Raw genomic sequence first — 14,545 nt, 5'->3', positions numbered from 1 at the left:
AACTTTAAGTGAGGTATTATGATTAAGGTGATCGAAAGCCTTCGAGGAATCTATCAAGATGCCGATGCACAATTCTTTATTTTCAAAAGCGTTAAGAACAATTTCTTTTTGAGACAATAAAGCTGATTGGGTACATTTACCTCGCAAAAAGCCATGTTGTGCTGTTGATAATAATTTAAATCTATTGCAAATTTCCACTACCCGTTTTTCAATAATTTTCTCCAAACCTTCAGAATGAAGCGGTAAAATGGAAATTGGTCGGTGACTTGACATGATGTTTTTATTACCGCTTTTATATAATACCATTACCTTAGATTTCTGCCTCTGCTTTGGAAAGGACCCGCTTGATAAGGCAAAGTTATAAATATAAGCTATAACTGGGGCTATTAGAGTGAGGACCAATTCTACAGGTGTGATTTGAAAGCCATCTATATCACAAGACCTGTTGTTCTTAAAGAAAGTAAGAATGATGCACACTTAAGTGTCGTCCGTAGGTTCCAAAAATATACTATAGCTATTCCGCCATATAGTGTTGCAAGCAAAATCTGAATTCAGACCGGTATTTATAGTATCTTTGAAAAATTTCTCAGGAAGTGCCACACCCACAATACCTTCGCCTTCAAACCAAAGCTCTGAAACTCCTGACATACACTGTGCTCGGTTTACTAATTTATTAACTTTTTTTCCAAACTTGTGCGCTACCATCGCAGGACTCCTTCTAAAACTCATTGTGCAGAAAGTTCCGTATTTCGTTTTTGAGAAAAGGCGTTGCTTTACTGTGGTATTGTCTAAACTTGGCTAGATCAGCAAGGGACTTGGTTCTCATAAATTTCTTGTCTAACTGGTTTTTCTTTTTAATCATTTAAAGGCAATCTCGATTTATATATGGCTTACAACTTTTAGTGGATTTTTTAGTTTTCTCAGGGAAATGATCATGGTATACGAGCTTAAAACAGGTGGAGAATGCCTGATACGCCGCATCTATAGTCTCCGAAGAAAAGAAAGAAGAAGAAAAGAAAGCAGGAAAGGATGCGAAGGTGTACGGAGCAATATTTCGCGCAGTATAATGCGCTGATAAATTGTGTTGTCTATTTGGGGCACATTTCAGGAACACATAAATGGGATAATGATCGCTGATAGAACTGTGTAATACACTTGAAAGTAAGCTACTAGTATTTACGTTAGAGTTAGAAATACATCAATAAGTGTGGCTGTCTGCATCGTAGCGCGTGTAGCCGTCTGAGTCAGTATGCAATTACCACTCGATTCCACAGACAGTAAAAGAGCTTCCTGCGCAGGAGATCGTTTCAGGAGATCAATGTTAAAGTCGCACCTAAGAATTAAATTGAACTTGTTGTCGCTTACGTAGCTGAAGAGGCGGTCTAGAAATTCAATAAAGGTATTTATGTCGGCATTTGAGGGTCGGTGCGCTACGGAATAAATGTAATTGTGTGATAACAAAGTTAAACATTCAACTTCGTTGCACATAAGCGAATATACCAAAAGAACTTCACAGTCGAACATAATTTTAACCATGATAGCAAACCCACCATCCCACCTTCGGGAACGATTTACAAAGAAGCTCTGATATCGGTCCGGCTTTTCAAGTTTTAAAATTGACCAGAAAAGAACGAAAAATATCAGACAAACAGTTTATTCTGCCATAACAATGTTCATACGTCATTGAAAACAGAAAATCTGGTTGTCCATGAGTGCGTGGTTTCTCTCTGGTCCAAGTGTCAAAAGAAGGAGGATTTCTGCAACGAGAACAAAAAATACAGGATTAGCGCTGCGCTCATCGTGAACAGATCGATACCAGATTGAATTTTACGCTACAGACAATAAAGCGGAACTTACACTTCTTCTTGCGGAGGAGGGTGGAGTAGCTGAGAGGAGAGCCAAGGCCGTAGCCGTAGTTCAGGCCGTAGCCGAGGAGACCGTGGCCGTAACCGTAGCTGCCGGCACCGTAGCCGAGGGAGCCAACACCGTAGCCGTAGTAGGCTGGGGCAGCGTGAGCAACACCGTAGGTAGCAACGGCTGGGGCAGCGTGGGCAACGTGGGAAACGCCGTAGGTAGCGACGGCTGGGGCAGCGTGGGCGACGTGGGCAACTCCGTAGGTAGCGACGGCTGGGGCAGCGTGGACAGCAGTCACGGCTGGGGCAGCGTGGACAGCAGTCACGGCTGGGGCAGCGGCGTAGCTGGCCACCACTGGAGCGGACTGGACAACCTTGGTGACAACTGGAGTGGACTGAACCACCCTGGTGACAGCTGGGGCGGCGGCGTAGGTCTGGACAACTGGAGCGGACTGAACCACCCTGGTGACAGCTGGGGCAGCGGCGTAGGTCTGGACAACTGGAGCGGACTGAACCACCCTGGTGACTGCTGGGGCGGCAGCGTAAGTGACAGCTGGAGCGGACTGGACAACCCTGGTGACAGCTGGGGCGGCAGCGTAGGTGACAGCTGGGGCGGCGTGGACAGCAGTCACAGCTGGAGCGGCGTGGACAGCGGTCACAGCTGGAGCAGCGTGGTAGGTGGAGACCGTGCGGGTAACAGCTGGAGCAGCGACAGCGTAGCTGGCGGCAGGAGCGTATCCGTATCCGAAGCCAGCACCATAGCCGGTCAGGCCAGAGTAGCCAACTCCGTGGGACAGGCCGTAATGAGAGAGACCAAGGCCACCGTATCCGAGACCGGAATAGCCGAGGCTACCGTAGCCAAGGCCGTAGCCGAGGTTGCTGGCGAGGGTGTAGCTACCAGCAACGTGACCAAGGTGACCAGCAAAGGCGCTGGTGGCCAAGGCGAGGACGATGCAAGCACGCAGCTGCAAATGTAAAGGAGATTTTCAATAAATTCTCGGGTTTTAGAAACCAGAACCTCGAGTTCATTATGAGGCACGCCGTAGTAGGGTACTTCGGATTAATTTTCACTAATTATACATTATTGTGCACCCAATGCAAGGGACACGGATGTTGTTGCTTACCGCCACCATTAAAAGGCATCCGCCACGGCTGGTATTTTATCCCGCCACCTCATGCTCAGCAGCGCCACACCATAGCCACTAAGCCACCGCGGTGGGCAAGTAAAGGACATGACGCCTCTTGAAGTACTATTGACGCAAATTTCGGCATTGAGCATGTCTTTCTAATTTATTTGTAGCATGAACAGGAATTATTTGCTACTTCAAGTTCTTGGTGCTGATTCAATGCAAGTTACAGTAAGGAATGATGTCAGATATTATCTCTACAGGTAGCTCAGGTGCGGGCTACTGAACAGCGAAACGGATTCTGCTGGGCATAGAGCCTAAACATCATTTAGGTGAATAATACTTTCGCTTTCAGCAAAAATAAATTACTGAAGATAATTGTATGCGTCTGAATTACCGCCCGAATAATAACAGCGGATATAATTTGATTGCTTAAAGAACAACATCTTTAGTAAACCTATGAATTTATGGTAACCCTAACTCTAAGAAAGCGGTGCTTTTCAAAGCAACGCATTCAGAAATGTCGGCGTAACATCGCCTCGTGAGAGTGAAGAGGTCACCGGTGGCTTACCATTGTGGTGTTCCTAATCCGTCGGAGGAGCAGAAGCTTCTAATTCGGCTCGCTGCCGAGCTTGCTTTTATACCCGGTAGTGGGCTTCGAGAACAAGTTATAAACTGGCTTTGACTGAAGGCGAGGGAGACACAACGCCCATTTTGAGATCATCAATACTCTCTCCATCGTTGTTTAAGGGAGCCAGCTTGCGCAATGATAAATGCTATGGAGCTTCCATTTTTTATAGCTGCCTAGTTCTTACTTCTCGTTACGAAGTGACCGCCCAATTTACATTTCAACTGCATAGTTCTAGCACTGTGCTCTGCCGTGCAATAGTATATGATGGAGTAAAACCGGTACGAGATTTGCGAGTGCTCGATTGCTTATTCAGTTTGCCGACGAAATCGCACGTGCGAGCGCGAAGATCTCCTTTGTTCGACCCTCAGAAATTGTGTGATTTGCATTGAAATAAGTGCGAACGTAAATCTTCTCTTGTCATTAGGCGCCAGAATAGCCGCGCGCAGCTGTGTAGTGCACTGTATTACAGAAAACGGATGAGACACTCTGAACTAAATTTTACGGTGAGGCGTAGCCTCAATGTTCGGCGCGTCATAGGCTCAAAAATTGGTAGTAGTGGCGTCTATGCCAACACCCAGACTCAATCGTGAAATGTACGCCACGGCGACGTCCAATAGGCGCTGTGTTGCGGGCCCCACACGGCTCCGCCGTACTCTTCGCACTGCAAGGCATTGAAGAAAGACTGCGGTCAATGCGAAGGGGATCAAAAGCTATCTTTACTGCCTGAAGCTGTGCTTTTGCTGAGTGCATTGACGTTAGTTTTCCTTAAAGTATTTCGGAATTAGCATATTTTAACGTGAAGTGACATTTTTCGACTTCGATATGAAGCGTTTAAGGCCACCTGTGGCGAAAGTTGACTTGGGCTAAATTGTCTACATGTGCATGGAGTATACTATTAATCTAGGGAAACTTGCAGGGCTTGTAATTGTCTATCTTTCCATTAGCAGCCTTTGAATTGCGCGCAAGCAGACGACGCGTGCACCTTGCCCTTATGAAAATGGGTTTAGGGCTCCTTTAGAACTTCTAATGAGTTCCCATGGAGACAAAGGGGCTCTGTGAGAACTCGCGATCTACAGAGTCGTCTGCAAAGAATCTATATAAGAAGTCTAAAGAAACCTGTCTAATGAAACATGTCATTTCACACACAATAGATGTGCAATAGATGGTGTATTGACGTCCATATGTACTTAATCCTACAAATCAATCTTTATAGAATTTGTTTAGAACTTCTAACGCGAACTCTCTATAGACTGGCCCTCCATTCGCCCGTTATTGGCGTTCTATAGGGGGTGTATTGTTATCATATGCACTAAATTCTATAAAATAATGTCTATAGAACGTTTTTAACACTCCTAATGCGACTTTTCAATGGACTCACTCTCCATTCACCCTCTATAAGCGGTCTATAGAGAGTTTATTGTCGTCAGATGTACGATAATCTATAGAAGAGTGTTTATAGAACGTTTTTAGCCCTTCTAAGGCAGCCTGTCTATAGACTCCCTCTCCATTCCTATCAAAAAATGAACCATTATCTGACATCATATGTAGTGACTTCTATAGAGGAATGTTTATAGGACATGTAAAGAAGCTAAAGTGCGCCCTGTCTAAGATTGGCTCTATATTTGCACTTTATTAACATTCAATGAAATGTGCTCAATTGTGTTGAATAATATCTAACATTGTCTTTCTAATTCGGAAAGGCAACAGTGCACTCATGAAAAAATTTGTACATGGAACAAATGATACGAAAAAGTGATGTACATTACTTCAGAGTAAATTGGACGCTTGCGTTCTTCCTTAAGGTGGTGCGAGACCCATCTGACTGAGAGCATACTGCGATATTGACACGTCATATTAAGATTTGCGCGCTATAGCACTTTAAATATCTTGCTTTTTAGTTCAATATACAGAGCTGTATCACTAAGTTCTTGTAAAATTACAACTCGCGCACTTTTCGAGGAATAAGAAGTCTGATTATTTCAACCCCATTTCAGAGGTTTTTACTATCAAGAAAGAGCGTCCTTAAAAAGAAACTCATTGACGAAGCAAACGAGGCACTATTCGAAATTAGAAAAAACCAAAATAATATCATGGAAGCGCGCATTGTCGTTTCTATCGCATATGCAGGTAAATCCCAAAGATGACCAAGAAACACTAAGCAAAACTGCGCGTCAGCAGCCGCCTCATATCTATTTGCTGGAATTCAGTGACAACAGCACTTGGGGTAGAAACACATCGAACGCCGCCTCACATTTCTGGAACACACCATCTAAATCTGAGAGATGCACGCTGCAGAAACGTGCAGTTTCTTTTTTTTTCGAGGAATCTTGGTAGATCGCACAATGCACACAAAGGACATGGAGGACGTGAGCGCGATCCGCGTACGATAAACACACCGCCACGAAAGCAAGATACAGACCACATAAGCGTAACCTGCTCCTCACGAGCAAAATTAAATACCATCGTATATTTATTGGTATGCGACGGACACAGTTACAAAGCGCACGGAAGCATCCCACACTGCACACGTGAACCTCTGAAATCGTGTCACCATGTTCTGGGCTACATTTAAACGACAGCAGGAAGTTACTTGAAAGAGAAACGAAGTGACGCTGCAGGTAGTGCATGTAACGGCTGCGCATAACGCCATTTAGGGCTCTAAGGCCAGTGACCGAAGCTGAAATCGTTCAAATAACACCCCAGTGATAGCTTTCTCTGTAGCTTTCTCTAGCTTAGCCGCTACAGCAGCGAAACCTGCGCTGATTCTTGCTGCGCGCTGGTTGTCAGAATTTTGTTACGCAACTCTATTGCCGCAAGGCGGAATTCATAATCCTGATAAGCGTTTCCTTGCGCTGAGAAAGCTTTCGGAAATCATGTTCACCTTGTGTACCTGTGCGTGAGCTCTCGCTTGTCTGCTAAAGTTTCATAGTAACGACCCGTCTACCTCTTGACCGATTCCTTCTTCAATGACGTTTCCTCGCTTATAAATGCCTCTACATTGTGCACAATCTCTACTTACGAGGCTATCGGTTAACGAACAGTGCTTGAGAAAAAAATGTAAGCTAATCACAGCTTGCTACTAATACACCTTTATTTTCAACGCAAGATGTGTTGACATAACTTTGACTTAACTAAACAAGATTGGGAAAAGTAATGGAAAAAAACAAGATTACATTGTAATGTGCTGCTGCGGCTTGTCCAAAATTTTACTGTGATGAAGAGCTCCTGATCATCATGAAATTCGATGATTTCAACCTTTTCATCTCTTGCCATATTAGTGCAAACATTGTCTTCGTAACTCTTTTAAGGTGCTGCTTGCATTGGTTCACTATATCGCAGCATTATTGTGCTACTGCAATAAGCTAAAACAGAACTCATTTTATAGCGGTGAGACCGTGACGCACACCATAAACCATAAGATGAAGGAGCCCCCAGACATGCAGACTCCGTGGGCTGCAGCAGCATGGCGTGTGATCTGCATGGTTATGTCAGGTGTGTATGATGTGTACGTGTTCCAAAAAGTGGACCAGGTATCATTAGTGGTGAAGTTTATCAATACATTACTTCACGCAGCTTACTAAAGAGGATAACAATTTATGCAACTTTATTGAACTTGATGCTTATTTGTGTAAGTAGCGATTATGCCCTCATTATCGTGTTCTGTGCAAAACTATATACCTCACCTGTCCTGGTGCTCAGTATTTTTTCTTGCATAAGCGGCTTGGCTGCAAGTTAAATTTTCTTTTTGCTTTGCACATAGTATGTTTATCACTTTTTATTATGGTTTTATTCTTTGAAAACTATTTCCTATGCTGTATGCTTTATTTGCGTATTTTTCCTGTTTAGGCTACAATTTCATGCAGTTTTCTGTGCATGTAAGGATTCGAAGTGTAGTGGGCTAAATATGTCGCAGGTCTAAGCACGTAATGTGCACGCCATTGTTTATTATTGACATGTTCAGTTTTTATTTATTTCTGTCTTGTACCCATAATAACAGCCACTGGCAAATAAACATTTGATGAGCTTGAATTTCTGGAAATTTAATAAGAAGGTCGGTATTCTGTGTGCTGCATTTACTTCAGTAGTAAATATGCACAGACCGATTACGATCCCTAGTTATCTACACAAGATACCTTTTTTGTTTTTGTTGCATTAGGAAGGGGGGCTCGCTCACATGTATTGCTATTAATGTGGTATGCCTCACTGATTTCAGGGCTAAATTTTTTACGGTGGATGAAAACAGATGAAGGATTGTAATCCAACATGAAGCCCAGTTGTGCAAACGTACGGCCAAGTTGGACGACAATACTGGTCTTTAATGAAATATGGTGACATCTTAGGCACATGATAAGGCACCGGCCAGTTTGCCCTATGTGCGCTTGATCGCGTGTGAAAGGGATGCAGTACACTCCCTTTGATGCACACTGGAGAAATTTGGTGATAATGGTGATCACGCGAAAAGACGTCTACCCACTACTGCGCATCGATGACGCCTTGAACTGCTTGCACGGAGCTAAATACTTCTCGTCTATGGATCTTCGATCCGGCTACTGGCAGATTTTCGTTGATAGAATTGACCGCGAGAAGACGGCCTTCATCACGTCAGATGGCTTATATCAGTTCAAAGTCATGCCCTTTGATCTATGCAATGCGTCTGCGACGTTTGGCAGCATGATGAACTCCCGTCTGCGGGGCTGCAAATGGACCATCTGTCTTTGTTACCTTGACGACGTTAAGGTTTTTGCTCCCACGTTCCACCACGTTACCCACCTTACCCGACTCGCTGCAATGATTGCGGTCTTCCGAAAAGCCGGCCTTCAACTGAACTCCATGAAGAGTCAGTTCGGGTGACGTCAGATCACCGTGTTAGGACACCTCGTTTAGGAATCCGGTGTCCAACCAGATCCGGAAAAAGTGCGCGCCGTACGCAGTTTCCCTGTGCAATGTGATACTTCCGACGTGCGCTGCTTCGTCGGCCGGTGTTCTTACTTTCGCCGTTTCGCTAAAATTTCGCCGACGTTGCTCGGCCTTTGACAGATCTTCTAAAAAAGAACATGCCATTCTCATGGGGCCCGGAGCAGGCTCACGTGTTCGCCGCTCTCATCGGGTTTCTGACCACCCCTCCCATACGTGCCCACTTTGATCCGTCTGCACCGACCGAAGTCCACACTGACGCAAGCGGCTATGGCATCGGCGCCGTTCTCGCCCAACACCACAATGGTACCGAGTGCGTGATCGCTTACGCCAGCCGCCTGCTGTCACCTGCCGAGAGAAATTACTCCATCACCGAGCGGGAGTGCTTGGCTTTAGTTTGGACTGTCGCCAAGTTCCGGCCATATTTGCACGGCCGCACGTTTTCGGTCGTCGCAGACCACCACGCACTCTGCTGGCTATCTTCCCTACGAAACCCGACTGGACGGCTTGGTCGCTCGGCTTCGCCAACCGGCGGTCCTGTTACGGAAGAATGAAGGAAGAGGGAGGAAGAAGATCAGAGACGCTGGCTGCTGCGTGTTGTTGGTTGTCAGCCATCTTAACTGCTTTGGCTCATCCTGTATGCATTTTGTAAATATAGTTTTCTTATACCCGCAAGATCTCCGTAACAATACCTTTCACCGATCAAGCCAACCTTTTTCGCTTGCTTTTTTCAATTCACTGGCGCACTGCCATTCATATTCTGCGTGCTTTCTTTTTCACTGGATATATAGGCACCCTGACAAGGAAGGCCAGCTTAAGGATACCACTAGACCCGCCGTGGTTGCTTGGTGGACTTGGTGTTGGACTGCTAATCACGAAGTCGCGGGATTGAATCCCGGCCACGGCGGCCGCATTTTGATGGGCGCGAAATGCGAAAACACCCATGTACATAGATTTAGGTGTGCGTTATTGAACGCCAGGTTGTCCAAATTTCCGGAGTACCCCACTATGGCCTGCCTCATAATCAGACAGTGGTTTTGGCACGTGAAACCCCATAATTTTTTTAGAGATACCACTAAATTTGTCTTGTGTCTGTCAGGGGTAGTGTAGTCTATTCCTGTGACCATGTGTATATTTGGTCAAATGTGTATGCAGCAGACTGGCCGGTGCCTCAACATGTGCCTAGGAGAGCACCATAATAAACTCAAGGACCAGTATGCTCGTCCCACTTGACCATGCACCGATGGAACTGGGGCTGCGCGCCGGATTTAGACTGTTCATCTGTTTTGTTCACCTCCGTCAACTAATTGACCAACAAGATCGCTGAGAAATACCACATAAAAAGAGTGAGTCAGAATCTGTTAACTGAATTCTCCACAGCCTCCAGTAGTAACAAATTTGTTTGTTGCTACTAGTTTCAGGCACCCTAGTTCTTGCCAAATCTTCAGCTTGACCTATAGAGCAGTTATGCAATTAATATTCAAATTTACGTACTTCCTGAGTATAATTTTTTTTCTGTTTTTCCTATGCTTTGTTGCAAGAAGGACCTCTTTGAATTAAAACTGAATGAACTTTTCTCTTCAATTACAAGTAGGAATTCTCATCATTACGCTTAGGATACACATCAGTGTACATACCTGTACAAGATTAGAAACTAATTGTTTGGATACCTCAAAAAGTAGAAATATATTGTGCCCATTGTATCTTGCAGTGACACTGCGACTGTGTTAAAAATACCACAAATTGGCACATATGCAACATAATTTGCGAGAACAACCATAGAACATTATTGGTCCCCATGTACTGGACACTTACATGCATTGTCATGATTGCTGAATCTCAAGTTCCACGTGAGATATTTATTACTGGCACATTAAGCATAGTACATACGAACTCTGGCTAACAGCGGATGGAATATTAATTTTGTCTACCGCTCTGCCATAGACGCCAGTAAATCATTCCCTTGTCGAAAAATTCGTTTGCTATGCATAGTGTGACGTCTGTATAGAACTCTTAGCTCATGCGTGTTCCTATTTGCTTATGTTATAAATGCGAATGTGTTGCCAGTGCAAGATGAGATTAATGTGTGACTGGGCTGTTGTCGCTTGGAGATACCTTTTTGTCATTAGCAGTGACATTATAGTGCCATGCACATTGGCCCAGTGCTAATGTCATGGAATCTTGGGAAAATGAAAATATTCTCAAAAGTGATTTTCAAAAGAACTGCCCCTCTTTGGCAGAGTGGTGAGGGAGGTGGGGCGCTGTGCTACTACCTTGTTATAATTTTTTCTTAAATACTGAAATGAAACTTAGCATAGTGCTACAATTTTATGCGTATTTGTGGCAAGTTTGTACCTGCTAATCCATTATTGCCTAATGTTCATTACACACTTTCCAAATTACTTTCAATTGTATTGTGCAGGCTCCACCGTCGCCCATTACTAGACGGACCATATGAGGCTAAAAACCAGCCTTTCCTCGCTCCTTTGCGAGGTAGTGAGATAGCAGGTGATCATGTAAGAATGAACTTGCAACAGGTGAGGAGTGGCCATAGCTCCATACAGGTCATGCTGCTGGTGGAATGTCAAGACAAACCGCAGTATTTATTTGTTAACTTATTAATTTATTATTTATTTATTTATATCTAATGAATTTTTTACAGGTTTCCAGCAAGGAATCAGGTAAAATAAAGAAATATCGTTACATCAAAGTAAACATGTTATTCCAACAAGCATAATTCACGTAGCACAGTGCCATGATGAAACGTTTTTAGGCAACTAGTCGCCTTTTGATACGAATTAATGAAACCTGCAAAATTGGAAAAAACAAATCTTACTCATAAGTAAAAAACGAGATAACATTTCTATTGCACTTAATACCATAATTTCGACTGACAAATTTGAGATATCATATGCTTCTCTGATATACAATCACTAATATATGAGTGGATGTGCAAAATTCTCAAACATCGCAACAATTTCATGAAAGCTGTAAATTAATATATCAAATTTCTTGACCTTCAACATAGCGGATGGTGTCTGCAGAACTGCCATATCTGTTTTTGGCACAGAGACGGGGATTAATAAGCTTCGTGGTGTTATTTTCCTTGAACCTGGCAATTTTCGATAACTTTTACGTCTAGGCCCTAAATAAGATAGCTCTTCCTGCAACGATTAAAAGTCAATTTTCTCAAATGCTACAAACTTAATTCAAGTTAGTCCTGTGGTTGTCTCAAAAATATTTCTGTACTTTGGATGTATTTGAGTAGAAAATTTACGGAATTAACAAAATTGTGCTTGTTCTTTTCTTGTAATATATAGTTGCAAACTGAGTAAGCTTCTTTCCTTGAAGTGTTGCTATTTTCAGCAGTTCTTTATACATATCGACGGCGTTCATGTAAAAACTAATATTTTAATATTTTAATGTATCAAGACTCGTCAAATTTGGTCCCATAGTTGCGAGAAAAACGATTTTACTCTTCATGTGCATTAAATAGGAGGTGCAGAACAAAATATTTTTTAGGCATTGCATGTGTCTGTCTGGTTTGTATTTCTCTTCCTAATTTTAGAATATTGGCTTTGATTTCAAAATTGTTTCCCTTAGAAGGAAATTCGAGATTTCAAACTTTGTACGATATATGGTGTACTTCTCAATGAAGACCACTAATTGCCACATTGTTGCAGGGACTGCCAGTGTTAATTTTACGGTTAAACATAGACTAAAATGCTGTGTGTTTCGCGAGGTTGACACATAACATAGCAGTGCACATTCATATCAGTCTATTTTCAAGCTTTAGTATCTAAACATTTATAGTGCACTGCTGGAATTGAAGGAGTTTCTTGTCCTAGTCAAGTAAATTCCCGAAGCATCGTAAACAAAGTAACAGCTTTAGAATACTTACTTATTACTTACAGTCCCCATATTATGGTCATAACAGAGGCATGGCTGAATAGTGTCATAACGGATAACTGCATTGTACCGCCGGGATACAAGATTTTTCGATGGGATAAGGACACTCGAGGTGGTGGCGTGGCGGTGATAACTAAAAGCACAATGGTGGCGATAAAAGTGGATTGCCATTTACCAGAAACAGTGTGGTGCAAGGTGAATTACGCCAACATTAGGTATCTTATTGGGGCCGTCTACAGACCGCCTAGCACTCCGCTGGTGTTTCTAGAGGGTTTAAATATGTTTTTGTGTGATCATGTAAATGGAAACACAAGACTAATAATGGCTGGAGACCTCAACTTACCGCATATTAACTGGGAAATCTTTTCAACTGGTCATGTAGAAACCCGTAGCGCTGATAGGCTATTAGAGCTAATGTTTTCTCATAATCTCACACAAATTGTAAAAGACTGCACAAGAATCACCCCTACGTCACAGTCACTGTTAGACTTGGTTTTCATATCAAGTAAAGTGGCCGATTACGCCGTATCAGTTGAGGACGGTATATCGGACCACAGAATGGTTGTGGTTGCCGTGTTCTGTGACACCAGCATTCGATCAAAGCGTCATGTTTATGCACATGTTAAAGACTACGGTCGTGCTGATGATACGACTATCATTGACTGTTTAGAAACGTCACTTAGCGAATTTCATATGATATCAAGGCTTGAGTCGGTTCAACAGCTTTGGAAACGTTTTAAGAAAATTGTGCAGTACTGTTTGGATAACTACGTACCTACTCGCACTAAAAAAAAACAAAACGAAGAACCCCATGGATAAGCCGAAAAATAATTCAGATGAAGCGCAGGATAAAAAGGTTGTGCAAAAATAAAAGGTTCCCGATGGAAATATCTCGTGCAAAAGAAAACTTAAAGGCGGAGATGGCGCAGTCTAAAAAACAATATTTAATAACACCCTCACTAACTTTCTGAAGACCTCACCACGAAAATTCTGGCTGTTCTTTAAGGAAACGAATGAAGGAATTGAACAGATTGTAGAAGGAACAGAAGTAATTACGGAAAAGCCTGATATCGCTGACAGATTCAATCGATATTTTCAGTCAGTGTTCTGTACGGACCAGGATGACAACAAAGAATATGAATCGGCTCCTAAATCGCCACTTCAAGCAGGTAATATTAATATTAACCGAGAAGGCATATTTAGTCAGCTGCTCGTTCTGGACACGAAAAAGTCATGTGGGCCTGACGGTATACCGAATGAATTTGGGCGACGATTCGCGGAGTGGTTGTCGTATTACCTAGTAATTATATTGCAGAAGTCTTTGAAATGCCACTCGCTACCTCAAGATTGGCGTAGAGCAATTGTGGTCCCAATTTTCAAAAGCGGCGATAGAACAATGTTGAGCAATTATACTTCTGTGGCTCTCACATCGGTGTGTTGCAAAATATTTGAGCATATAGTGGCAAAAATACATCAAACCATTTCTGGAACAAAATGACTTATTATGTCCGTTGCAGCATAGATTCCGCAGTGGACATTCAACTGTAACGCAGTTGATCGAAACGATTCATGATTTCTGTGTTGCTATAGATGCCTGTGTACAAGTCGATGCTATATGCATAGATTTTGCAAAGGGTTTTGACAAAGTTTCACACCGTAAACTGCTCTTCCAGCTTCGCAATGTCGGTCTTAGTGCAGATGTTCTCGATTGGATCGTATCGTATTTAATTGATCGCCAACAAGCAGTAAGAGTGGCAGATAATATTTCAGGAAATCGTGAGGTGTATTCGGGCGTGCCGCAGGGTTCCGTACTAGGGCCACTACTTTTTCTGCTATACATTGATGATATCTCAGCGGTTGTCCAATCACCTGTACAAATTAAGCTTTTTGCAGTTGATTGCCTAATTTATTGTCCGGTAACATGCAGGGAGATCAATTTAAAATAAATCAGTGCCTTCCAAACTTAAGTTCATGGTGTCAAAAATGGGGTATAAAAATTAATTAAGAAAGACCACTTATATAAAAAAAGGAAGGAGGTGATCTCGTTCACATATAATATTGCTGATAATATACTGGTAAAAGTATGTAGCTTCAAATATTTGGGTATAACC

At 42.9% G+C, this 14,545-nt stretch overlaps 1 protein-coding gene across 1 annotated transcript in view; it reads right to left on the bottom strand.

Annotated features, from left to right (window-relative positions):
• The window catches only part of LOC142574652 (uncharacterized), a 29,389-nt gene extending 25,813 nt beyond the window's left edge, over window positions 1–3,576 (bottom strand). The window contains exons 1-2 of the mRNA XM_075683689.1: window positions 3,552–3,576; window positions 1,858–2,818 (exon numbers count right to left, since the gene is read on the bottom strand). Coding sequence (XP_075539804.1) covers window positions 1,858–2,818; window positions 3,552–3,554 — 964 coding nt within the window. The 5' untranslated portion in view covers window positions 3,555–3,576. The remainder of the gene's footprint in view (window positions 1–1,857; window positions 2,819–3,551) is intronic.
• Between the last annotated feature and the right edge of the window lie 10,969 nt (window positions 3,577–14,545).

The sequence above is a fragment of the Dermacentor variabilis genome, chromosome 3, assembly GCF_050947875.1.
Source record: "Dermacentor variabilis isolate Ectoservices chromosome 3, ASM5094787v1, whole genome shotgun sequence".
Lineage (NCBI taxonomy): Eukaryota > Metazoa > Arthropoda > Arachnida > Ixodida > Ixodidae > Dermacentor > Dermacentor variabilis.
The sequence above is the reverse complement of the archived record's forward strand: the minus strand, read 5'-3'. Positions and strand labels throughout refer to the sequence as shown.